Source organism: Hippopotamus amphibius, chromosome 7 (genome assembly GCF_030028045.1).
Source record: "Hippopotamus amphibius kiboko isolate mHipAmp2 chromosome 7, mHipAmp2.hap2, whole genome shotgun sequence".
In the NCBI taxonomy this organism is placed as follows: domain Eukaryota; kingdom Metazoa; phylum Chordata; class Mammalia; order Artiodactyla; family Hippopotamidae; genus Hippopotamus; species Hippopotamus amphibius.
Window position 1 is genome coordinate 97,669,997 of NC_080192.1, and position 27,254 is coordinate 97,697,250.

The 27,254-nt window shown below is 35.5% G+C and overlaps 1 protein-coding gene across 10 annotated transcripts in view; it reads left to right on the top strand.

Moving 5' to 3' along the window:
- The window catches only part of USP34 (ubiquitin specific peptidase 34), a 236,077-nt gene that overhangs the window by 204,100 nt on the left and 4,723 nt on the right, over positions 1 to 27,254 (top strand). For 8 of the 10 annotated variants that reach the window (XM_057741862.1, XM_057741860.1, XM_057741861.1 and 5 more), the window contains 14 exons: positions 1,585 to 1,633; positions 1,721 to 1,825; positions 1,910 to 1,954; positions 2,696 to 2,800; positions 3,899 to 4,046; positions 8,327 to 8,961; positions 10,946 to 11,103; positions 13,572 to 13,650; positions 14,841 to 14,967; positions 15,601 to 15,708; positions 17,009 to 17,113; positions 17,230 to 17,354; positions 18,368 to 18,491; positions 26,659 to 26,738. In XM_057741862.1, coding sequence (XP_057597845.1) covers positions 1,585 to 1,633; positions 1,721 to 1,825; positions 1,910 to 1,954; positions 2,696 to 2,800; positions 3,899 to 4,046; positions 8,327 to 8,961; positions 10,946 to 11,103; positions 13,572 to 13,650; positions 14,841 to 14,967; positions 15,601 to 15,708; positions 17,009 to 17,113; positions 17,230 to 17,354; positions 18,368 to 18,491; positions 26,659 to 26,738 — 1,993 coding nt within the window. Of the gene's footprint in view, positions 1 to 1,584; positions 1,634 to 1,720; positions 1,826 to 1,909; positions 1,955 to 2,695; positions 2,801 to 3,898; positions 4,047 to 8,326; positions 8,962 to 10,945; positions 11,104 to 13,571; positions 13,651 to 14,840; positions 14,968 to 15,600; positions 15,709 to 17,008; positions 17,114 to 17,229; positions 17,355 to 18,367; positions 18,492 to 26,658; positions 26,739 to 27,254 lie in introns of those variants that run through there. The other 2 variants (XR_009054694.1, XM_057741863.1) reach the window with 2 other exon arrangements.

The window sequence follows — 27,254 nt, forward strand, 5'->3', positions numbered from 1 at the left end:
AAAAAAAATCAAGGTTCCTTGGGAAAATGGCCAATTCCAGGCCTTGGGCAAGAAATGAATGGGAAGCCTCGAACATTTTGTCATTTTGGAAAGCAAGGAGGCCTATCAAAGACTACTGAGGTCATTTGTTAAACGGTCTCAAGAGTCAGCTTAAGGAGGTTTCTACTGGTCACAGACTGGACAACTTGAGCATTGGTAATAGTAAGAATAGCTGCAAGTGGACTAAAACACATCACGGATGTTTACATCTATGAGTTCGTAATGATACCTAAAAACAAAATTTTAAAAATTATTGGCAACCTTTGGAGTATATTAGGAAACCAAATGATAATTTTGGAAATTTATTAATAAAGGAACAATATCAAGTATTTATCTTATCTGCAAGAAATATACTTTATGGCAACCAAATGGTAAATGAGAGGGATGTTCGTCATCATAAAGGTATTTGAGCTAATATTGAGCAAGTAATGCTGGAATTAGGATATCAATATTTTGCATCCCAAACGAGATAATGGATCTAGGAAATGATCATCATGGTCCCGAAAACATTACAAAAAGAGGGACAGCTTTTCATTGTGTGCCTCCTGATGAAAGTTCACGCCACCACTTCTGAAGTATTCTTGATTAAAAAGTCAGACCTAGATCTGATCAAGTCTCTAGATCTAACTACCAGTTTACAGGAAGTATGGGGACAGAGGAATATGTTAAAACAACACACCGAGGATATAATCAGCAAAATGGAAGTGTGGGAAATTCTACAGGACAAACCACCTGCTTTCTTCAACAGATTAATTGCAAGATGAAAACAAAATCGGAGGGGAAACCTGTAGACTAAAAGAGTTGTAAAAGACATTCAACTATTGTCAACAGAGGACTTTATTTGGATCCTGATTTAAACAAATTATAAAAAATTTTTTTTAGATACTTGAGGGAATTGTACATTGACTGAATCTTGTATGATAATAAGGAATTGTTAATTCATTTTAGGTGTGAATAATGGTAGTGTTATGTTTTTGAAATTTATGTTTGGGATATGTATTGAGATTTGTGGACTGATAAAATATCTGGAATTGTTTCAAAATAGTTCATATTGAATGAGTGGGAGGTTCAAATGAAACAAGACTGACCATGAGTTGGTAATTTGAAACTGAGTAATGGGATGCTTACAGTATTCTATTTTTGTATGTTTGAAATTTTCTATAATAAGTTAAAAAAAGAAATATGCAGTAATTTTAAACTTGAAAGTGAAATTCTCTTATTTCTTAGAAGTTTGTTTTGAAGTTTCTCATGTCAAAGAAAGCTGTCTAAATTGGACCCATCCTAGTGTTACAGTGCACCAAAATATTGAGTTAATTAAATGGAAATAAAATAGATTTGAACTTCCTCATACCAATCTTGGAATTTTGAAACATTGTCTAAAAGATGTCTAGTGAGGAAGTCTAGCTAGCAGAAAGTTCAAAAATCATTTTATAATGGTGGCTTCATACACTTGTAATTGAATCAACAATTATCTGTCATACTGCAGATGGCTATAAAGTAGTATAGAGGAAAGAAAAACTTATTTCCACTAATGTTTTCTTTCAGGCATTTGACATTATCACAGACTGACATGGCAGCATTAACAGGAGGAAAGGTAATACCTTCTCATTATTAGACCACTTGATAATCACAAAAATAACAACCAAATAGTTCTTAAATGAACAACTTTTGCTTTTAACAGGGATTTCCCTTCTTGTTTCAACATATTCGTGATGGCATCAATATAAGACAAACTTGTAATCTGATTTTCAGCCTTTGTCGATACAATAATCGACTTGCAGAACATGTAAGTGCTGAGAAACAGTCTTAAAGTTTTTGGTAATTTTAAGAAGAATATTCTGAAATGCTCCCTTTTTTGTTTTTGTTTTAGATTGTATCTATGCTTTTCACATCGATAGCAAAATTGACTCCTGAGGTATGTCATCTGTTAACTCATGTTTTTCAAACCACTGTCAGCACTGACAATGCTTTCAAATGAACCTTTCTAATTGTTTTTGGGAAAAAATTTATCAAGGCTTCCCCCATAAATATAACAACCTACTTTTAACTATGTAACTTGAATAAACTGAATTACCTCTTCATGTCATATCACAAATGTCATTTTCCCAATTAAATATAAGTTTACATATAAGTTGAATATATCAGAGTGCCACCTAGATACTAAACTTTAAAGTTGTTTGGCTTGAAGCATATATCTTATTGTGCTTAGAAGAAAGTAGACTAGCCAGAATTCTGCCTAGGTGGAGAAGTATGTATTTTCTTAAACTGAAAATGTTATAGCTACTTTGATAGTACATGTGAAATATTGATATAAATTATACCTCAGAGCGAAGGTTGCTGCAGAAAACTTATAATCTAAAATTTTCTATAAACATGGTTGTCTCATTAACAAAAGTTTTTATGTTTTTTTTCCCACAATGACATCCCCAGAAGTACATGTTTTTTGTTACATGTGGCTCTCACACAATTGACACTGTATCCTGAACTCATCCTGCTGCTTTATGATAGTTCAGGTTCATATGTATGAGTACTGAGCTCTCTAACCTATTACAGCAGGTTTAAATGTAATCTGTAGAAGAGTTATACTTGTTTGTTTTCTGCTGATAATGACGGGTTCAAACAGATCTAAATACGCAGTCATGTATGTGTCTTATAGGCAGCCAATCCTTTCTTTAAATTGTTGACTATGCTAATGGAGTTTGCTGGTGGACCTCCAGGAATGCCTCCCTTTGCATCTTACATTCTGCAGAGAATATGGGAGGTAAGGCTTGCAGCAGATGTTTTGTGTTTATTTTTCCAAGGACTTTATTTTTCTAACACAATCACTCCCATTTTAAGTACTATTTTCTTTCTTGGGTAACCCAAAATGGTTTTAGTAAGTCACAGGTCAAGGGAAGAAGAGATGCTTTAGTCAGAAGATCTAGGGGGAAAAGAGTTCTTGGCTAGTGTCTCATATGTTTAAAAACTTTCTGGTAGAGTCATAAACAACCTTCAGCCCATCTGTCATTCCCCTATCCTCAAAAAAGATTCCATAAAGTGGTAGAAGCCCTAGAAATACAAACCAGGTGTTTTCAGCAGTTGATAGAAAATACAGAGGAAGCACCAACTACTTCCTTTCTTCCAGAGTTACTGCTGAAGTTACAGAATTTCTTCCTAGTGAACGTTGGAAATGCCCACTCTCTAGACCAGGGGCCTGGCAAACTTTTTCTTTTAATAGGCCAGATAGTAAATATTTTAGGCTTTGTGGGCCATATGGTCTCTGTTAGAACCATTCAACTGCTGTTTTTCCGTGAAACCAGCCATAGACAAAATGTAAATGAGTGGGCATGGCTGTGTTCCAATAAAAACTTAAGAACAGGCAAACCACAGAATTTGTCCTCAGAGCCATAATTTTCCAGCCCCTTTGCTAGACTCATAAGATCTCCTTTTCCCATGGAAGAAAAATCTTCCCAGCAGTATAGCGAGCTAGTTTTCAGTCTCACTTATAGTAGCAGATTGGGCAAACAATAAGAAAAGTAAAGATGGAAACTTCAGAGAATTAAAAGCACTTTTAAATAACTTTGTAAACTTAAGACCTAAAGGTCATTGGTTTCTGTTATTGGTCCTGTGTTAGAGTCCTTGGTTATTATAATTTTGTTTTGTAAACTAATGACAAACTCTCCTTGAACATATTCCTGTTAGTAAAAATAAGCTGCTTTAAAAATGGGAAAAAATATGGGTGTGAAACTTCTTTTAGGCTCTAGTTTTCAAAAAACTATTTTAGCTTTAAAGTGTTTAATGCATATATCAAAAGTAAGTTTAAAAAAGTAACTGCTCATTCAGTTAGCCTTATATTCTGTTCTTGTCATTTTACTTGTAGGTAATTGAATACAATCCTTCTCAGTGTCTGGATTGGTTGGCAGTGCAGACACCCCGAAATAAACTGGCACACAGCTGGGTCCTACAGAATATGGAAAACTGGGTCGAGCGGTTTCTTTTGGCTCACAATTATCCTAGAGTCAGGACTTGTAAGTCAAATATTCAGAGTTTAACAAAGCATTTTGTTGTTGTTCCAAGTTTTGTTTTGTTTTTGTTTGTTTTGTTTTTAAGGTGATCACAGTATGCCCATTGTGTGATATAGAAAGGCTCTTAGAGATATTGTTTTAAAGGCCAAAGTTATATTAGTATTTCAAAACCTATGACAGTGTTCTATAAATATCTGTAGTGTTTTTGGGTTTTTTTAAGGTTAGGGAACTGTGTCTTTTCTTGGGTGACATCACTATCATTTTTGTTTCCTTTCTTGATAGACTCACAAAGCATAATCAGCATTAGTGAAGAGAGTAAAGGGTCAGAAAATCCTGTCTTAAAAGTAACTTGAGAAGACTAAGAGTAAAGTAGCAATAAAGACACAAAACAAGCTGAGAGAAAATATTCTCTGAAGTTCTGGGAGTTAAATGATAAATATCTTTATTGTACTCAGGCCAGAAGGGAATAAACAAAGATCTTGGAAGACAGATGGACAAATACCAAAAATAGGTGTTTCACGGAATAGGAAACTGCTCATAAATAAAACATATAGTATGTTTTCTTTTGATAGTATTAAAAGAAATAAAAAAATCAAAGTAGTTAATTTTTTTAATTCTTTAATCATTCAATTTAATCATGAAAATTGTATTTCCTAGTTTTCTGCTGAGAGGGCATACAATCAGTGACACTTCAGTAGCAGCAAGCACATCAAATACCCAGATCCGTGTTTTTAAACATCATTTCCAATAAAATGAATCACAGCTCCTTGGAGAAATGGCTGATTACAGAACTGGAGCAGTAAATATACGAGATGAGCCTGGAGCATCTTGTAGAACCAGAAAGTAAAGAAGTACTCCAAAAACATAATGATGGGAGTATGTCAAAGGGACATAGAACCAACCTGAAAGAGCTCCCAATGCCCAAAGATGGAAAAATTTGAGTGAAAAAATAATTAACAAAGCACTGAATTGTTATTGAGAGTATAAAATTAATATCCATGAGTCAATACTGATATAAATGAATGATTGAAGAAACAAATAAATGGAGAGGAGACAAATCTCCCATACACAAGAATTCCAAGTAATTTATGTACATCTTTCCTCCCAAAGAGAAACCCCATTGAGTGTGAGCTTAGTGACTTTCTTTCAGAGAATAGAGTATGAGGGATAGAGAAAGTAACTTTAAGTGAAGAAACTTGACAAACATTAACTCCGGCAGGTAATTAAGGTTACAAGTGTCACTGATAAGTCATGTTGATAGTATGTGCCCTTCATATAATGTGATGCACAGGGCACTTTATGATGTGGTCTTCCTCCCCAAATCCCATAACCTGAGTCTAACCATGATGCACATTGGATAAACTCAACTTAAGGGACATTCTACAAAAATACCTGATCACTACTTCTCAAAACTGTCATGGTCTTCAAAGGAAAGTCTGAGAAAGTGTCACAGTCAGGAGGAGATTAAGGAGACATGACATCTAAATCTAATGAATCCTAAATGAGATCGTAGAAGCAGAAAAAGAACATTAGGACAAAACTATTGAAATTTAAAGTGTGGAGTTTAGTTAATAGTAATGTGCCAGTGTTGGTTCTTTAGTCACAGCAAATGTACCACAGTAATAATGTTAACAATAGAGAAAATGGGAGAAGTTGTGGGGGAACTGTCTGTTCTTCCTCTTCTAAAATAAAAGCTTTATTACGGGAAAAAAATGTTTTAGTGGTGGGTACACATGGATTGGCAGTGGTACTCTGCTAATAGGCTTTTTTTTTCCTGCCAGTTTAGTTAACCCCACAGTAATGGGATTTTGTAAGAGCTGACAGATATGCTGGTTGATATTTATGTCCTGACTCCAGACCATAAAACAATTAAAAACCTATGCTGAACCAAAAACAAACAAAAAACAAAAAAAAACAAAACAACAACAAACAAAAAGAAAAGCTTTTTTAGCTAGCTGGTACACCTAACATTCATAGTAGTGCTGAAGAAATAGCATTCTCATACATTGCAGTGACATTGTAAGTTAATATTACCCTGATGAAAGGCAGTTTAGCAGTATGTACCAGGATCCTTACTTTCCCTTTTTTAACTCAGTAATACCATTTCAGGGATTCTGGTGTAAGTCAGTCATCCAACAGATGAAAGTCCAACAGCATTATTTATGATTGTGAAAAATTAAACTAGATGTTCAGATAGGAAATAAATTGTGCATCATTTAAAAATTATAATAGTGAAGACTGTAGAAATATGAAAACATACTTTTGAAATAATGTAACTTGAAAAAAGGGCCCAGATATTTAAATAGAATCAATATAACTCTATTAAAAGAGAACTACTTTTAAATTGTACAAAATAATTTTAAGGAATGACTGTTTAGAATGTTTAGAGAAAAGAAAATGGTGACATGATAGGTGTCTTAAAATAGTTGAGTTGCCATATAGAAATGGATGATTTGTTCAAAATTCTTTAGACCCAGGGTTTCTTAAGTTATAGCAAGGCAGTTTTTAGAAAGATGGTCCGTTCTTCCACATTGACCTTCCTGTTTGTTCTCAAAGATAAACATAATTTAAAAGTTTTTTTCTCTACCAAAGCTTACTTTTGATTTAAAAGCAAATAGTTTTTATAGAAATAAGTAGATGGTTAGGTATGTGATAAAGCAAAACAAAACGTTAATCGTAGGATTTATGTGGTAGATCCATGGATCATTATTTAGTAGAGTGTTTTCAACCTTTCATAGTGTTCGAAATTTTTTTCAGAACAAAATGTTGGGGGAAAAGTATTTAACTTAAACTGAATACTTAATCAAATTATTTTCTCAATTTCAGTTTTATACAAAATTGATCAAGATGATACCTACATGCCAAGTTTTTATATTTGAAACACATATCAAATTGAGCCTAACTGAAAACAGACTAACCAGAGCAATATATAAGTGATAAAATATGCAGAAATATTGTGTAAAAATAGTTTAATTTGAAATAAATCCATAAAAGAGATTACAGTTAATTTTAGAAACCCTAACTGTATTTGCTTTGGCAGTATGATGGAAGTTATCAAATTATACGTAGAATAGTAGGAGACAGAATTAGTAGGTGTATTGGAAAAGGTCATGCTAAGGGATTTAGATACCTTGAGAAGGCACTGTAGTGAATGTTGTTAGGACAATTAACTCATGAGTTTGACAGTCAAGGTTTGAATTCCAGCTCTGTGACTAGCTGTGTAAAATGGGGTAGTCTTACTGTTTTAAGTCTGAGTAAAAGTGGAGATAATAAAAGTAATACCAACTACATTAAGAATATGATGTTAAATTTAAGCATTTGATAAATGTTAGCAGTTGTTGTTTTTATGTTACCATTATCATTATTATTGTGGTTGTCCTCATCATCACTGTTTCTTGAGGTCAACTCTGGGCTCCACCTTTTTATCTGTGTGACCTTGGTCTTTGCTTCTCCAAGATTCAGATTTTCCAGTGTATCATCACCTACCGCCAGGATGATTGTGAGGATTAAATGAGATATTTATGAAGTACCTAGCTCAATGCCTTGCTAATAGTTACTCCTTTTACAGATGGGCTCAACTAATGAGTCATTATCCTCTCAGAATTATACCATAGGCTTTATAACATTTTTCAGGCATGTTGAAGGAAGGGGTACTTTCTTTGCATTCAGGGATAGCCTAGAAGACTTTTAGAGATTTTCCAAAGTTAATGTTCTATAATTGGTATATATATAATCTTTGAACTACAAAAGGCTTTTAATATATCTCATTCTATTTTTATAATGTATGTTTACTATTATCTATAAAGTAATACTAAATTATTTCGTAATAATTGATGAACGAGAAGAAAACTTGAGACCCTAAATTAATGATTTGACCATGTCAGACAATGTTACATAGGTCTTTTGGCTCCAAATGCTCTGTTCTTCCTCTTAAATTATATTATTTCCTGAAAAGAAATGAAATGATAAAGTAAGTGGGAAATTCTACATCTTGGGAAAGCTAAACAAAAGAGGTTTAAAACTTTCTGTTAATGTGGTTGTTATTGCCACTTAAAAAATAAAAAATAACAGTGACAGAATGGAAAGCATCTGTTTTTGTCATTTCTTGGGATCTTTCTCTGGTACCAATGGTAGAGCAGAAAGATATTAAGAGAGATGTTCATGTCTCTTAATTTTTATTCATTTTAATTTTTAAAGGGAAGAGTGGCTTTGTGTTTAATGACTGCTCTTCAGTCTATTTTATATCTTGTAAACATCTGACAGTTTTGTTTTACATTTTATAGCTGCAGCTTATCTTCTGGTGTCCCTTATACCAAGCAATTCATTCCGCCAGATGTTCCGGTCAACAAGGTCTTTGCACATCCCAACCCGTGACCTTCCACTCAGTCCAGACACAACAGTAGTCCTACATCAGGTCTACAACGTGCTCCTTGGTTTGCTCTCAAGAGCCAAACTTTATGTTGATGCTGCTGTTCATGGCACTACAAAGCTAGTGCCCTATTTTAGCTTTATGACTTACTGTTTAATTTCCAAAACTGAGAAGCTGATGTTTTCCACATATTTCATGGATTTGTGGAACCTTTTCCAGCCTAAACTTTCTGAGCCAGCAATAGCTACAAATCACAATAAACAGGCTTTGCTTTCATTTTGGTACAATGTGTGTGCTGACTGTCCAGAGAATATCCGCCTTATTGTTCAGAACCCAGTGGTAACCAAGAACATTGCCTTCAATTACATCCTTGCTGACCATGATGATCAGGATGTGGTGCTTTTTAACCGTGGGATGCTGCCTGCCTACTACGGCATTCTGAGGCTCTGCTGTGAGCAGTCTCCTGCATTTACACGACAACTGGCTTCTCACCAGAACATTCAGTGGGCCTTTAAGAATCTTACACCACATGCCAGCCAATACCCTGGAGTGAGTAAAATGATAACTCTTGTGTCTGTATCCTCAAGTTGATTGGAAATCAGTTTTTCCCCTTTTGGGATGTAGTGACAAAATATGGAAGTATAGTCTAACTTTAACTGTTCTTTCTTAAAGACTTAAGGTGTATTTGTTTTCTTGAATACATGTATAAAATGTTGTCATAAAATTGATAAAGTGTGTGGATAATTTTTTAGATTGATGTTGAAATTTTATCTCTAATGGAACTTATCTGTGTTAATTAGTGGTTTGTTAATGTTTTTCATATATACCTAATGAAAAAATTCAGCTTTCTGGTACAGTTTTAAGGAAGTATTTACTATTTAGATATTTATTTTCAAGATCTACATGCTGTGTAAGCTGTGAGCTAGACAGTATTTTATCTTAGCTGTAGTATTCTGTAGGGATTTTTGTTTGTTTTTTGGTTTTGTTTTTTTGTTTGTTCACACTACATTCAAGTGAACGAAATGGCTCAGAGGTGGGCCTATCAGAATACAAATACATGCCATCTAAATCTGATCCCTTTTTCTCTTCAGACTATAGGTTTTATATTAAACTTGCCCCTCTCCATGTTAGGCCGTCATTCCTGGATATTTCTTTTCATTGTTGCCTCTTACTCTTTGTTGTAAACTCAGTATTACACCAAGAGGGTATAAACCTGGGAAGGGGGTTGGAATTAGAGTACAGAAGCCTTTTTCAAGCTGTTGTCAACCCAGAGGCTAAAAAATGCTAAAAAGAGAAAATTTTTGTTAAATGGGAAGTGATAGGAATGTAGGAGAAGGAACTTTTTCAAGACATTCAACATTTACTTAAGAGCTCAGTCAAATGACTGTGATAAAGGGTATTTTAAGTATTGGTGTCCTTAAATTGTGTGCTACACTTCTTTTTTCTGTTGAAGGAAGAAAGGACCTTAACTGTCCTTTAGACATAATGTAGTGAATGGTTATTTCTCACCCAGGAAGAATCACCTAATTTCCTGTCAGGAAGGTTAGAATGCCTATAATAAGGGAAAGAAAGTGAGTATATTAAGTACCAAGAGAGGTTCAAAGCCAAAGTTATAAGAATACAGAAGGAGAATGAGAGAATCTGCCTAACTTAGAAGGAGTTAGGACAGAATTTATTACGATTCAGTGAATTTGTCTATCACATTCACATAAATAATCTCTGATTTAGTTACTAAACATGATGTCTGTAAGTTAAATATACCTTTGATGAATGCTAGGTGACTTAGAATATTTATCCCCTAATGTTGTTAGGCATCAATGAAATGTAACATCTTTATTTTAAAACTTATCTATTAGAGATTTTCCATGAAAATGGTACTTAAGTCAATTTTTGCCATGAAGAATATGCAGTTGGGGGTTTCGGTTCTTTGACAAGTGTGTATTAGAAGAACAACCCTTTCCTAACATGCCCATGAGCAAATGAGTTTATAAAACCACAGCTAGTGATTTTACTAAAATATTAGTTCTCACATTTCATCCATCAGGTAACTTGCACTGGATCATCCATCAATCTAGAAAGATCATTCCAAATGTTGGCATCAAGTATTTTCTCAAAAACAGTTTTAATTCAGGTGTAATTGAGGAATGTAGAATCTTTGTGACAAAGTAGTAATTTCTCATTTATTATAGAAAAGGGGGCAAAGGATCAGCATAGCATCTCTGGAGTATATGTTTGACATTATAAAACTAGTAATTTAAACAGTTTTAGACTAAAGTTGAACTGTATTTACTTGTAGTTTTTAATCTTGAAATTCTATTTTGAGCTTATTTTCTTTTAGTGAATAATATGTTACATTTTTAAAATAGAAATCCATTGCTAATTTTATAACTATTCTTGGATGGTGCTGCAATCTGACTTAATTTGTGTAATTTTAAGAGCTGGTTAATGACCATAACACTTAGAAGTGAGAAGCAGATATTGTAAAATGTTGTAGGGCTAAAAGAGCATCGTAATGCTTATTTGTCCTTTTCAGGCAGTAGAAGAACTATTTAACCTGATGCAACTGTTCATAGCTCAGAGGCCAGATATGAGAGAAGAAGAATTAGAAGATATTAAACAGTTTAAGAAAACAACCATAAGTTGTTACTTACGTTGCTTAGATGGCCGCTCCTGCTGGACCACTTTAATAAGGTAAAAAGATATTTTCTGGTGGTTTTTTGTTTGTTTTGTTTTTACAGGTGAGAAGGTGAGGACCCTCGTTTTGACACTTAAAGAGGAATAATTTAAATTGTTTATAACTTTACCAATTCCTTTTTTTTTTTTGCCTGAGTTGGGTCTTCGTTGCTGCACGCAGGCTTTCTCTACTTGTGGCAAGCTGGAAACTGCTCTTCATTGCCGTGCACAGGCTTCTCATTGTGGTGGCTTCTCTTGGGCTGTAGGCACACAGGCTTCAGTAGTTGCAGCACACGGGCTCAGTAGTTGTGGCTCTAGAGCACAGGCTTAGTAGTTGTGGCGCATGGGCTTTGTTTCTCCCTGACGTGTGGGATCTTCCCGGATCAGGGATCGAATCTGTGTCCCCTGCATTGGCAGACGGATTCTTAACCACTGTGCCACCAGGGAAGTCCCAAACTTTACCAATTCTTTAAGGTTATTGGCAAAGCATTTAAACCTTTAACACACCTTGGAGGAATTTATATTTTGAGAGTTAATTAGCTACTTTTGAATAGTTTTTATTTTATTTGATTTTGGATTATCTATGTGTGTTTTATCAAAATCAGAATTTTAAGGTTGGAAGGAACCTTAGTGTACAATCTTCCACATTATGCTTGAATCTTGGGACTTCCCTGGTGGTGCAGTGGTTAAGAATCTGCCTGCCAATGCAGGGGACATGGGTTCAGTCCCTGCTCCGGGAAGATCCCACATGCTGCGGAGCAACTAAGCCTTTGCACCACAACTACTGAGCCCGAATGCTGCAAGTACTGAAGCCCGTGCTTCACAGCAAGAGAAGCCACCGCACTGAGAAGCCTGTGCACCCCAACAAGGGATAGCTCCTGATTGCCACAACTAGAGAAAGCCTGTGCACAGCAACGAAGACCCAATGCAGCGAATAAATAAACCTATTAAAAAAAAAAAAAGCTTGAATCCTCCTCTTTGTGGCAGTTCATCCTAACTTATGCTTAAACGGTTTGGTTCTAGAGGCCTCCAGGAACAGCTTACTCTATCTTTGGATAAGTTTCATTGTTAATATATTTTTCATTTTATTTAGCCCAGATCTGCCTGTCTTTTTTAACTATAGGAATTAGCCAAAATACCAAAACAGGTCTTTACATTTAATTGTTCAGAGCTACAGAAGTTATTGAATGGCTACAAATTACACTTAATTTTCTTTAACTGTAGAAATAAAGTCTAGGTTAATTTCTCTTCTGTATATGAAATCTAAGACTTGGGGGCTGATGTCTTTTATTAGGCACACAATTTTTGGCAGTACTTTCTTGAACACTTTAGTATCTTAAGCTAATCATCCCAAGATAAGATTATTTAAGATTATCTTCTACTTTAAGATTTGAATCTTTATTAGTATACAAAATGAAATTAACTGTGCTTTTGCCAGGGCTCTTTAAAGAACTCTTTTAAAATTTTGACATTACTTTTGAAACATTGTTTTCCCATGGTTTACTGCTTAAAGCTTATCTTCAAAAGAAGATTTGGAGCTTTCCTGATTATTTTTTTTAAAAGGAAAGAAAATATCTCATTAAAGTAGAAGGATTTCCAGTTGTACTATATAATAGCAGTTTCCAGTACCTAATGAAATAAAGTCTATTAACAAGAGTAATGCTTTTTCATAATTATTATATAGATTATTTTCAAGGCCAACATAGGTTTTGGAGCTTTTCTCCCTCATGTTGTTCTTCCCAGTAACCAGCTGATGAGTGCTTTGCTAATACCAAGTGTATTTTATTTATTATCTGGAACTTAACATAATGTAGAAGGTAAACTTATTATAAAAAGAAACATTGTTTCTACTGAAACTTTAAAAATATTCCTGTTTGGGAGTTCCCTGGTGCCACAGTGGTTAAGAATCCACCTGCCAGTGCAGGGGACGCAGGTTTGATTCCTGGGCCGGGAAGATCCCACGTGCCATGGAGCAGCTAAGCCCATGTACCACAACTACTGAGCCTGCATGCTGCAGCTACTGAACCCACATGCCTAGAGCCCGTGCTCCGCAACAAAAGAAGCCACTGCAATGAAAAGCCTGAGTGCCACAACAAAGAGTAGCCCTCCCTTGCCACAGCCAGCGAAAGCCTGCACACAGCAACGAAGACCGATGCAGCCAAAAAACAAATAAATAAAAATAATTTTAAAAATTAAAAAAATAAAATATCCCTGTTGCACCTCTCTTCCACCATCATGGATAATTAAGAGTTGACCAGTGTGATACTAGTAGACATAACTTTTCTCTAAGTTGCATTGAGGGTTTCTCATTTAATATTATCTTTTATTATATTACTAAGAGCTAGATGTAGCTGTCTCCTTTTTTGTAGGTAAGAAAGTAGAGAACCTAAATGACAATTTACTTCTTTTTTTTTTTTTTTTTTTAATCACCTAAGTATTCTGTTCTGATTCAGAGTTCTCAAACTGGACTGTATGTATTTTTCTAGTGCCTTCAGAATACTTTTAGAATCTGATGAAGACAGACTTCTTGTTGTATTTAATAGAGGGTTGATCCTGATGACTGAGGTAAATATTGCATTTTACTATAGATTTGTTTCAATTTAATGTTCTCACCAAAACTTCTTGCTTTGTGGATATTTAGAGTTTATCTTAGACTGTTTTACAGGTCTCTGGATTTTAAATATGCAGATCAGTAAGTGCTAATTTATATTCCAAGAATAATTAAGTTACAGTCCACAGCAGCACCCTTTAGTCTAATAATGGAGATAATGTGAAAGAGTACATGCCAAGGGCACCATGAAAATTAAGAGGTAGGATAGTTTTTTCAGTTAATGGTATTGTAGAATAGGAATACAGTGTGTGAAGCTGCACTTTGAAGAATTTGTACTTGCAGAGATCAGTGGGAAAGCATTTAGATAAATGACTTAATCAGCACAAAGGCAAGAAAGTATTGATTGTGTTCGACATATGCCAAATATTTCTGTTAGGCTAAAACAAAAGTATGTGGAGAGGAGTAGTGAGAATTTCATTCTTTCATTCAACAGCTGTTTGAATGTCTACTCTGTGCCAGGCATTGTGCTAGGCACTGGGGGTACAGCAGTGAAAAAAAACACACATGGTTCCTGTCCTCACAGCTTACAAGTTAAATGCCACACAAGTACACTGTTCAGATTATGTACTGCCACAGATTCTAGGTTATGAATTTTCAACTGTGAATTGCAAATAGTTCATAGGCTACGTGGGACTGATTTGAGAAGATTAGAAAGAAGATACAGTGGCGTAAAATGAAATAGGAAAATCTAAGGGTTTCATTAAGCTAGTAAAGGAATTGAAAGATTTAATAAGCCAATACGATTAAAGGAATTCCTACCTTTTGGAGCTCTTTTACCTCTTTCAGACCTACTATTTTGAATATGACTGACAGCTGTTTCACCACTGTCTTTCATAGAAACCCTGCAAAGTTAGTTAAAGCAGTCACCTGTTCTCCCCCGTCTTCCTGTTGTTGCTGCCGCTTTGTAATCTCTAAAGGTTGCAGTCTTAGAGATATGTACTTAGAGCAAACAGTAACCCCCCCCCAAAAAAAATCTGATTAAATAAATTATTCCTTCAAAGTAAAGTGTAAGCACAAAATGTCACACTCTGAAAGTGAAGACTGTTTTGTATTTTAAAAGAGCTGAATGGGAGAATTTGACCGTTTTGTGGTTCAATAAAGTAAAAGTGAAATGAAGTTTTTCATTTTTTTAAATCACCTGTAGTCTTTCAACACACTGCACATGATGTATCATGAAGCCACAGCTTGCCATGTGACTGGAGACTTAGTAGAACTTCTATCAATATTCCTTTCAGTTTTGAAGTCTACTCACCCATATCTTCAGAGAAAAGGTTTGATTAATCCTGCTTCTTATTTTTGTTAGTTTAACAACTAAAGAGTGAAATAAGACTTTTTAAACCACATGCTTCAGAGAATTTGCCTTTTTATCTAGTTTATGTACAGAAAACGGGGCTGATGTTAGCTAACCATTAGGAAAATGTTTGTTGTGACCTCCTGATGTAAAACTGGAATGTTCTTGTTTATTTTCTTTATCTCAGCCTGAAAAATAGGCAAGCATGCTGTAAGTGACAGGATTTAGGAGATTGGAAAATATTTCCAAGCACAGTAACAACATGAGTATTTGTGAATTCCAGCTGGAAACTTCCATGGCTTAGGTTATATCATTTATTTTCAAGAGAAGTAACTATAAAACATCTCTTGTGTCCCTGTAAAGTAGTGTGAACTTTGAAATGCATGTGAATTCCTAGAAAATGGGACATGTCACTAAAATAAGTGCTTTAAGAAATCCAGCAGGTTTAACAATAGTAGCCATCTCATGAAAATAATCACTTAGCTTTCACCAAAGATGTTTATATAATTAATTTGAATTTCTTGGTATTAGCATTCTATAGTTTACAACAGAAAATAATTGTGAGGAAGTTTGATCTCAAATGGCATATTTACGTATGCTTTTGTGTTTGCAGATGTGAAACAAGCTTTAATCCAGTGGCAGGAGCGAATTGAATTTGCCCATAAACTGTTAACTCTTCTTAATTCCTATAGCCCTCCAGAACTTAGAAATGCCTGTATAGGTAAGTTACTTGGAAAATATACCTGTGTAAAAACCTAGTGGAAGAACATTTTTGTGAGATTGTGTGTGGAAGATGTAATGTTAGTTCTGTAAGGGTTTGGAAGACATCTGTACTTTTTATGTGTGACTTACACTGGTCAGCAGATCCTAAGAATATCAAGTTCTATTTCTTAACATATCAGTAATTAACTATGTCATCATAGGCAGGTCACTTCACATATCTGGACTCACTGACCTAAGGTTATCTCTAGATCTCTTACAACTCTGAAATCTTCTGATCCTATATAAACAATGTAGAATCATACAGATGTTTATAGATCAGAACTGACATTGTAAAGAGTTGGGTTGATTATTTCACTCTGAGTTCTTTTGCCTAAAGATACTTCCTACTAGGTGTTCTTAGACTCCTGAATATTTAGCTTTTTGTTAATTGTATATTTATAATAAAATGATAATTTGTGTCTGATAAAGGATCCCCTTGTTTTAAATTCATAATGAATTTTTTACTGCCTCAGAAGCCATTTAAATCATCTTTAGAGACTATAGCTATTTATTTACAATTTCCCAAAATGACATGTATAACTGGCTGTCATGTAGAAGAGGTCAGTCTTGGCAGGTGTTGGCCTCATGTTCTGTAGAATTACAGGCCTATACTTCTGTGTCAAGAGGGGAGGGGTGTGGGACTTCCCTGGCAGTCCAGTGGTTAAGACTCTGCGTTTCCACTGCAGGGGGCACGGGTTCAATCCCTGGCCAGGGAACTAAGGTCCCACATGCCACACCACATGGCCCCCACAAAAGGGGGTGGTCCTTAGCAGTGACCTCTAATTGCCAGAAACTGCCAGTAGCCTGTCATTATGCGCTTTACTCTTGTGTGATTATAGGATGAGGGTCCACCTAGCATCAAGAAACATTAAAAGTAGATTAAGGATTCTCAGATCCAAAGAATTTTGAACCTTAGATTTCTAAGCTGCTTTGGTTGATTTTATGAAGATGCATAATCAGTATGTATTAAATATTTCCCTCAGTGTACTTCTCCATGATGCTTCTCTTAATGGTTTTAAACTTTGGTCTCTAAATGATGCCCTGTTGTCATTAGTAACTCTGCTGATCCAGATTTGATTAAGCATCAGACAGAATTTCTCCCAGTGTTAAGAGCTAAAACAGGTTTAATGAGCTAAAACTCATTAAAACATTTTAGCTGCCACACTGCAATCAGTCACCCCAATAGGATTTGTGGATTTGAAAGTAGCAGGTGCACGTACTCCAGTTTTTTAATACCCAGATTGTGTTTTTATTTTCAGATGTCCTCAAGGAACTTGTGCTTTTGAGTCCCCATGACTTTCTTCACACCCTGGTTCCCTTTCTACAACACAACCATTGTACTTACCATCACAGTAATATACCAAGTATGTATTCATCTAGCACGGTACTTGAACATGGTTGGCATTTAATCTTTCTGCACACTGAAACATGGAAATTTATTTTTTCCATTTATTCTTATTGTACACTTTTAATGTCTTAGTGTCTCTTGGACCTTATTTCCCTTGTCGAGAAAATATCAAGCTAATAGGAGGGAAAAGCAATATTCGGCCTCCGCGCCCTGAACTCAATATGTGCCTCTTGCCCACAATGGTGGAAACCAGTAAGGTATGTTGGGATGCCAGGAAAACCATGTTTCTTTAGTATGCAGTAATTTGAAATTTCCCTTCTGGCAATTATGAGTATATTAGACTTAAATGATCATTTTGTGGATCCTAAGAAGATTAGAATCATTTGGACTTTTTCCTGCTCTGAAATGTTGGTTGAATGTTTGCAAAATCAACAATAAGCACAAGTAGTAAGTTTTTTTCCCCCTCAAAAAAATATCCTAACAGAAAGTCTCATTAGTATTTGTCACTAGGCTAAATTATAAATGGGTCAGATATCTAAATCTGAAAGGTCAAGTTAGGTACTTACTATTGTTTATATTTCGCCATATAATCAATGACTTCTTTTATTGCCCTTTAATTATAATCCTTTGACCTAAGCCTAATTGTCACTGATTGATAAGATTTATCATCATTTGTAGCCTGATTCTTGTTCTCTAATACTTACTCTAAAATAATGCTAATTCTAAATTATAGAGAAAATGTACATTGACACAGGATAATTTGTCTTAGCTCCAACACTTTTCTAAACAATTTTTCCACTTTATCTTTCCTTACCCCACTTTATTCACATTCTCCCTTGCCCGCTATCTTTGGATCTTAACTACATTTAAGAAGTTCTTACAAGATAAAATATTTAAAATAATTAACAATATAGTAGCCATTACAGAAATAATTTGGAATCTATTTCAAAATCAAATTTATTTCATTCTTCTTGATGATATGTCTGTAGAACTCAAGCGTCACATTTTAAAATCCTACAGTAATTTTACTTTATTAAAGTATATAGAAATAAGGGGTAATTTTAATTGAAGGCATTTGCACACTGAAAATAAACTTGTGACAATTAAGATCTTAATAACATTAATAGAAACTTGGAATTTAAAACTAGGTTCTTATAGAATTTAAATATTTAATCAGCTTTTTAGTTAAACTTATTACATTTGCACAAAATATGCTCTTTAATTTATTATACAGTTTAAGTGCAACCATTTTATCATCTTTAACCTTCAGGGCAAAGATGACGTTTATGATCGTATGCTGCTAGACTACTTCTTTTCTTATCATCAATTCATCCATCTATTATGCCGAGTTGCAATCAACTGTGAAAAATTTACTGAAACATTAGTTAAGCTGAGTAAGTATAAAAGATGAGCAGTAAATTCCACTGAATTACTTTAAGCCCCTAGCCATTCAGGAAGGGGAGGAAAAAAAATGAGCCAATCCTTTTTTTCTTTTTTAAAGTGAATGTTTAAAAATATTAATTATTCTCGGGAACATTTTTATTTTTATTAAGAAAACACCAACTTACTGGTTTCCATTGAATAGTTCTGCCCAGAGTTTCAGCTGGCTTATAAAGGAGTTGTGGAGTAGGGCTGATCACTTTTGTACATAGAAGCCCAAGTCCTCCTCCATCTGCCCAGCAGAATTTAGAAACAAAAACCAAAAACTGCTCTGCTTAGAGAGGCAGGCTTAGAGATGGACTTCCCCAGCCCTGATCTTGAGGAAAGATGAGATCAATAGTGCCAGCTGTGCTTTGGAGCTGGCAACACCAAGAGTAAGCCGAGCGGACTTGCCAGGGTGAAGCAGAGGTGCATATATGAGTAAATTAGGAGGTAAGTCTCATGAAATAGAGGGGTGAGTGCCAAGGGAAATTCGGAAAGGAAGATACGAGAAATAGAAAAAAAAAATCAGTGAATTATGAAGGAGGGGAAAACCTTGAATTATTTTTATGTAGTAGTGTCTCTCTGAGGATATGCCTGAGAGTTCTTAGAGGACTGCTCCCTTTGGGTGACTTTTTCCAGCTGAGAAGTCTTTAGAAGATATGTAGCCCTCCAGATGTCCCCTATCTCAGGACCTCCAGAGTTCTCAGGCTCTGTGTGTCCTATGAGTCTGTTGTCTTTAGGGATGGCCCAGGATCCTCTCCAGTGTACCATAGTTTTGTTTCAGAGCATGGACATGAAATACTCATGGAACTACCACCCAGGTCAAGAAATAGAATATTACTGCACCCTAGAAGTTGCCCCTTGTTCTCCTTCTCAGTCACAACCCCTTCCTTCCTGTGGAAAGGGTTTTGATCCGTTATAGATAGGGCAAAAGATGTGAACATACCGTAGGTTTCGTTATCCAAGAAGAAGGAAGTGGTAACAACTGTCAGGATAATTCCTCTTCAGAAAAACCATCTTATTGGTAAGTGATTAGAGTGTCTTCAGATTTGAAAGGGTGTTCCTTCCACCTGTTACCATTAGCTAGTTTTATGTGGCTGAAGATTGGGGAGTGGGCAGGTGAGGCCATTCAGATCGGCCATTTCATGATTATGTAATTGGATTGTGGCACTTGGTTAAAAGCTTAAACCTAGCAATGGCAATGATCAAGTGTGGGGAAATATCCAGGAGTTCAGGTAACACAGCCTTGCTCGCAGATAAGGAGGAAGACTTATAAAGATGCTGACTTTAAGAAAAGTTCTTAGTAATTGTGTTCACATGGTTTATACCAAAAGTTATGTGAGGGGCTATTTTATCTACTTGAACAGCTCTGACCAAATAATGAATGTTGTACCCTATGTGGGATTGTCTTCCTCAACACAAGCACAGTTTTGGGGAAATTAAATATAGGGAGGAAAAGGAGGACAGAAAGAAAGGAAACACACTTAGCCATCCACATTAGCTGAATCAACTTTCATAATATTTTATGCTCTCATCACTTACACTGAGGAAGCACAGTTGTGCTGGCTCATGGTATTTAGTTCTCTATATAAGCGCTATTCTTTAGAACTTTCTACCAGGATGGAAATATTCTCCACCTGCATCACCATCCACAGTATGATAGCCACTGGACATATGTGAGTGTTGAAAACTTAAAATGTGATTAAGGAACTAAATTTTTTATTTTAACCAGATTAATTTTAAATAGCCAGATGGGGCTGGTGGCTACTGTATTGCATAGGACAGCTCTAGATATAAACCAAAACCTTAACGAATTGAGCAGGAAAAATTTTTTTCATGGTTATATTTTAATATAGAATATTGAACATTATTTTGGATATGAAGTAAAACAGAGACCTAAAAGCAGTGCTTTCCTTATGCTTCTTACAAATGGAAAAATTATGTCCCAGTGTTTGAAAGTAACTCCCTCTTCTAGCTGAAATGACTATTTCCAAGGAGAGGCAACTAGGAAAGAGCTTGAGAAAGCAAAGCCCACATTGATGACTGTGATGGGAGAGTTGACAGGGAGTTCTAATTTGTATAGTTTCTTTAAGAAGTTATATTTGGCAACAAGAGAGGAAAGGGTAAGTTTAAATTGGTTATGTCCTTAATCATTTGAGTCTTGAGGCTAGGTGGTCCAAGGGCTGGAATATTGTGACCATAGGTAGAATTGTCTCAAGACCTATATTGGATTACAAGTCATTCCAGATTTGATGAAAAGTCTTTGTGGTAATTCTTCTATGGGTAACTGGGCATATTTTAAGATTTGTTAGGGGGATAAAAAGAAATTATGCAATAATTGTCGATTAGAATTACAGGGATGGAGTTGCAGGTCCTAGATGGTAAACAGAGGGAGGGTTGGAGTGCTCTTGAAGTGAGGACAGTCAGGCATAGGGTTAGGGAAGACAGAGAACAAGTGGGGAGAGAATTCATGGAAGGTGAACAAACCTGCTGACTGCCACATGAAATACTAGTGTATCTGAGACCACAGTATTTTGATATTTAAAAAGAGTTTAGCCAGAAAAATTCTGAAAAAGAAGAATAGTGCCAGGTTACTGGCACTGTTGATTTCTAAAATACTTAGTGAAGATACAGTAGTTTTTTAAAAAAGTTTTTTGGTATTTAATATATAATTCACAGTATCAAAAAGGTAAACATCACCATATCACTCTTAGACATACCCACCATCAATTTTATTCTTTTTTTTTTTTTGCATAAAAATAAGTATGAGTTTATTTTCTTTGCTTTCTTATGTAAATGTCCTCCATATGCTCAGAGGACCAACTGTGAATTGAAATTTCCACTATGGTCATTGTATTACCATTTTATATAAAGGTCTTAAGCATCAGGGGCTCCTGGAACCAATCCCTCGTGAATACCCAGGGAATGGCTGTAAACTCTAATGATTAAAACCATGTGATGCAGATGAAGCACATAGGTGGAACAGTGGAAAAACAGCCCCAAAACAAACATAAGGATACACAGGGATTTGGTAGATAATAAAGATGATATATCAGATTAGTGGAAAATGGGTAGTATTCAGATAGCTGGTTAGCTGTCTGGGAGAAGAGAGGCAAAACTTTAATATCTTCTTTGCTCCTTAGACCAGAACACATCCTAGGAGGATTAAATATTTAATTGTGAAAAATAAAATCCTAGAAATATTAAAGAAAAAACAGGATCATGTGGACATCACCTAGAGATTTGGAGGACTATGTTAAGCAGGACATAAAACCCAGAAACAGTAAAAATAAGAGATTGAAATTTTTGATTACATAAAAATTGAAAATACTACATGTTGAAAATGCCATAAATTGAATTAAAATCCATACAGCTAATGGGGAAAATATTTGCATTCTGAACAGATAAACGGCTAGTAGTGCCAATATACAAAGAGTTTTTAGGATTCGGTAAGATGGTAAAGAATATTAAAAAATAGCAAAGGACATGAACAAGGCAGTACACACACACACACACACACACACACACACACACACACACACACACACACACACACACACACACACACACACACACAGAGTAAATGTTTGGTAACCATATGAGAAGTTGCCCATCCTTACTAATAAAGCAGACAACAAATATTTCTTTTTTTTCCCCCTCAACTATGAGATAAAGTTTAGATGATATGCATACTTAAACAGTTTGGAGAAAGAGGAGATCTTATTATGGAGTCACTTTGGAGAGGCAGTTTAGATTGTTCGTGCCCTTTGCCCCCGCAGTACCAGATCTAGGAATCCACCCTAAAGCTACCCATAAAAGTGTACAATAACATACATAGGATGTTTATTTTCACTTGGTTTGTATTGGGTAAAACTGGAAACAATACAAATGTCTATCAGTATAAGCTTAGTTAAGTAAAATATGGTTTATTTGTATTATATAGTCTTTAAAATAAAAAGGAGTTGACCTTTTTTCACATGAAAAAAGCAAATTGGAAAATACACAGAATATGACCACATTGTTATAAACAAGGGGAAAAATCAGTACATGAAAAAAAAAAGATTATACTCTTAACTATATAAGTATAAAATTATGGGATGCTTTTATTTTCTAGGTTAAATGTCTATAACATTTTAATTATTTGTAATGATCATGCATTGGTTTATATTTGAGGAAAAAAATTTTTTTCAAAACAGAAAATTGGTACTGCAAACCCAAATCATACCAAAAGGAACAAAATGTTCAAGTAAAATTAAACTAAATAACACACCCCTATATTTCATCATTTAATTTTCATTTTTAGAGACAAAACAAGATTATTACCTTTATTATTTGATGTTATTTTTTGAAATTTTCTTAATGCATTAAAGTGAAAGATTTCTTAAAAGCTTTTTTGCAAGTAACATGATATACCTAGAAAATCCATTATCTTCAAAATCTGAATTTAAAAAATTAATATAGTTGATAGAAGTAAACTGCTTAAAAATTCATATAAAAGCACAGCTCTTGTTCATGTTTCAGCTTTTTGTGATATCAAGGTGGTACTGATTGGAGAAACAACTGGTTAGCTGTTTCCCAGAAGGCTTCTTAGGATGAATATACTTCAGACAAGTGCCAATCATTCAGTACAGATCAGAAGCCAGCTTTTACCCATACACCAAGGGCAAATCCATTTATCCTAGGTTATACATAGTAATTGCATTTAACAGACATATGTATAATTTAGGGGTTGGTTACCAGTTTGTTAATTTACAGAGAAGAACTGGGACGGGGATCTGAATGTTACATGGTAGGGCCAGCAGATTTTTTCCAGTAATTTACATGGGAAGCTGAATAAACAACAGTAGGTTGCTTGGTGGGTATGAAGTCAGAAATACGGGAATTAGAAGATATTCTTAGGCTTGATTCAGTCTTGCAGTGGAGCATTAGCCGTGGGCTTTCATCTAGTGGCTGAAGCTCCCACTTCCCGTGGGTAATGCTTGGATGGGATGAATACTATAGAAAGCTTGACAAAGAAGCATAGCACAATTCAGATAGAAGAAACCCTAACTAGTAAATATACGTATGAAATATTTCATCCTCACAGCAGTCATCTGAATTACCATTTTACCTACAAAAGCAGTTTTTAAAAGATTTTTCTTTTAAAGACACCCAGCAGCTTCTACATATAAGGTGCTACTATTGAGGAAAAGATGTTTGAAACAACTTTTCATTATTGCATATTAGTTCCTTCCTGGGTGGGAACAGGGTGGGGTAAGGACCCTTATTAAGGATGCCTGAAGTCACAGGGTGAAGAAAGATAAGTGATAGAGGAGCCAGTATGTTTTAGGCCTGCCCATCCTGTTTACAGAGGTAAGGCTTGGACGTTTGCCTGTGAATGCTGGTGATTGCATCTCCCTGTGCTTTGCACCCAGTCAGTGAGACACCCCAGAAGGTATTGGAGGAGGAATATGTGGAATAGGATGGCTCTGGCCTCTACCTTAAGTTGACAAAGCCAAGATATGCTTTATCCTCAGTGCTTTGAGAAATGCTGGAAGGAAACTGAAACTCCTACTGTGAAGGGACGGCCTTCCTTTTAAAGGAGGTGCAGCTCAGATTGGGAATAGGGTAGGACTGTGAAAGAGGTGTCTTTAGCTCACCATGGGTGGCACAGTGTTTTCCAGAGTGTAGTATACAAGATGGCCCAGGGAAAATAATTTTCATATTAATAAATATGAGTAGATCTTACTTATTAGAAAAATAAATAATTCGCACACCAAATGCATGATTTTCCTGGATGTTATATTGCCTAAGGAAAGGCTAATGTAGTATTTGCTTCTCTGAGTGAATCTAAAGAACAGTATCAACTAAACAGTACAGGTGATGGACAGATTAATCCCTTTACAAAGGAGTTAATCTTGAGAGGAAAACATTTCCTACAAAAGGGAGTCTGGGCATCCTTCGATGACTAAATTGGAAAAGTCATGAAAATGATACATGAATGACTAAAGTTTGGGGAAACACTGATTATTGAAAACATTATGGGCTTTAGAAGCAGATAAATCTGGGGTAACATTCACTGGCTTTTGGGATGAGCCTAATTCCCTCATCCAAAAAAGTGGGGGAAATGAGGGTAATATAGGGCCTCTCAAAGCTGATGAGAAAATTAAATGTGATCATCTGACATACCTAGCACAACAGATGTTAGTATTTTTATTTTGTTCTTCACTTGTAAAAGATATTTGAATCAGAGTATTACTTGAAAACAATCTTAGATCATAGAAGGCCTTCGTTTTGTTTGTTTGTTTGTTGTGGTAGTGCTAGCTTTTTAGTGGCTGTGGAAAATAGGAATAAAGATTGTTTTACTTTGCGGAATAATGTGGGGGGAGGTGGATAAAGTCTAGAGGATCTTAAATTGTAGTATAAAGCCTGCTTTCACATGAGAGGGTTTATGTCAGGGCAGCCTTTAGTTCAGGGTTGGAAGACTCTCTTTGCAGTGGTCTGTGGGCCATATTGCCAACCCCTGTTCTACTTTTATGGGTAATGATGATATAGAGACATGGGAAATTAGGAACTTTCTTCCCTGTACCAGCAGTGTTGATGACATGCCCTGATTTGCTTATGTGTATTGTGATGTTATGATGGGTAAATGCCTCCAACCCCAACCAGATTAGGTTAGGATAATGGAGAAAGGGGATAGTTTCCTTGGGTCTTTACAAAGGGATTAATCTTGACAAGAAAATAAAAATAGGCTTTCCCACAAAAGGGAGTCCAGGCGTCCTTCAGTGACTAAATTGGATGACTGATCTGATGTCCCTAAGATTTTCTCAGAGCCATGGTCTGATACAGAGTTTGGCAAACAATAGCCTGCATGCTACCTGTTTTTGTACAACCAATGAGTTACCTGCAAGCTAAGAACAGTTTTTATAATTTAAAATTAAAAAAACAAAACAAAACTAGATTCTAAGTATTTTGTGATATACATGAAAATTACTGTTCTTAAATAACATTTTATTGAAAAACAGCCACACCCATTCATTTAGTGTTGTCTGTAGAGTGATTGCAACAGACTTAAACAGTCTGCAAAGACTGAAATACAGGTACCCCCCCCCCCCCAATTTTCAGAAGTTTGCTTTATGCCACTTCACTTTCATGAAATACCTACATTAGTACCTCTTTTTGCTAACCAGAAGAAATCCAAAGAGGATTTTGCTTTTATGGAGAAAGGTAATTGCTTTATTCACTTCATGCTGTTTCAGCTTATGAAAGGTTTCATAAGCAGGGGAAACCTGTAATTACTGTTTGGCCCTTTATAGAAAAGGTTTGCCAACTTCAGGTGTTACTCATAATTTTTTTCTTAACTGGAGGAGGGTAACTTGTATTATATTTCTCCTCTATGATTATACTTTACCTGGGGGGTGGGAGTGTTGGAAGATGGAAAATTTACTTACGACTGACTGTGGCGTTACAACTTTTGTGCTTTGAGAGAGCTAGGAGGGCAGAGGGTAGGTAGGGGAACAGATTTCTTAAGGACATACTTGACATCTGGAATAGTAAAGAAGAGGAAAGGTTAATACCTTAGACGTTCCAAATAGGATGCTGACATACAGCAGCTAATAAGTATGATCCACCGGAAAGATCCTGAGGACAAGGCTAGAAAGCTGTTAGACTCAGAGCAGAATTTATCTAAATCTACTATAAGGTAATTCTCATCTTTGGAGAACAAGATAAAAGATATGTTTTCTAATTCACATTCTCTGTTTGAACTTGCACCGCCCCCCACCCCCCCCCAACTGCAAGTCCAGCTATTCCACGTAATATGATCTAATATGCAGAGGGGTATCTTAATCCAAGAAAGCTTTGGAACCACTTGCAATAACTTTTATTAAATTCTCCCAGATAAAGTTCTAATTCTCAAAAATCAGAATTGGTTTAAGTTGTCGCAGGTCCTTTTGGGAATGAGGTATGGGATATAAATAAAGTCAAAGTGTACTGCACTCTGATGGAATGAATCCTTCCCCTTTAAGTATTTTATGTATTTCTAAAACATAGAAAATATGCAGTTATGACTAGAAATAGCTATATTATACCTGCAGAGTTTAATATCTCAGTAGTATAATTTATATTTATAACCTATTCTGATTTCTTTTCAAATATTAGGTGTCCTAGTTGCCTATGAAGGTTTGCCACTTCATCTTGCACTGTTCCCCAAACTTTGGACTGAGCTATGCCAGACTCAGGTAAAGAAAATGAGTTTTAGATGATTTGGTCTTTCATCTCATCCGACCACGTGGTCAGTAATTTTAGGAACGCTGGGTTGAAAACTGGTTGGATATTGGGAATATTTTCGAATCTTGGTAGGTAAAATACTGTTAATGGAAATAGTAACTGTTAAGCAGTGGGCATCTAGTTGCCCTTTGAAGTTTTTTATTTCTGTGTATTTGCATTACAAAGGATATTTCAGACAAGCTGTTTATAGTAGAATTCCTCATTTAAAGGCCAATGTAAACAGTTATGGTAAAAGTCTGAAAAGGGAGATATTAGGGCAAGAGGCATAAGCTACTTCTTGCTCTCCTTCATCTCCCCCATCCATCTCTTCTCCCCTCCACCATTCCAAAAGCTCCAGCAGAAACCATTTCAGCAGTCTGTCCTTAACCTCTGGCTTATGTACCTCAGAGCAGTCTTTTAAGAGTCTGATGCACTTGTTTTATCAACAATCTCATTGAGAACAGGAAACACGGTACCCTTCCTATCTT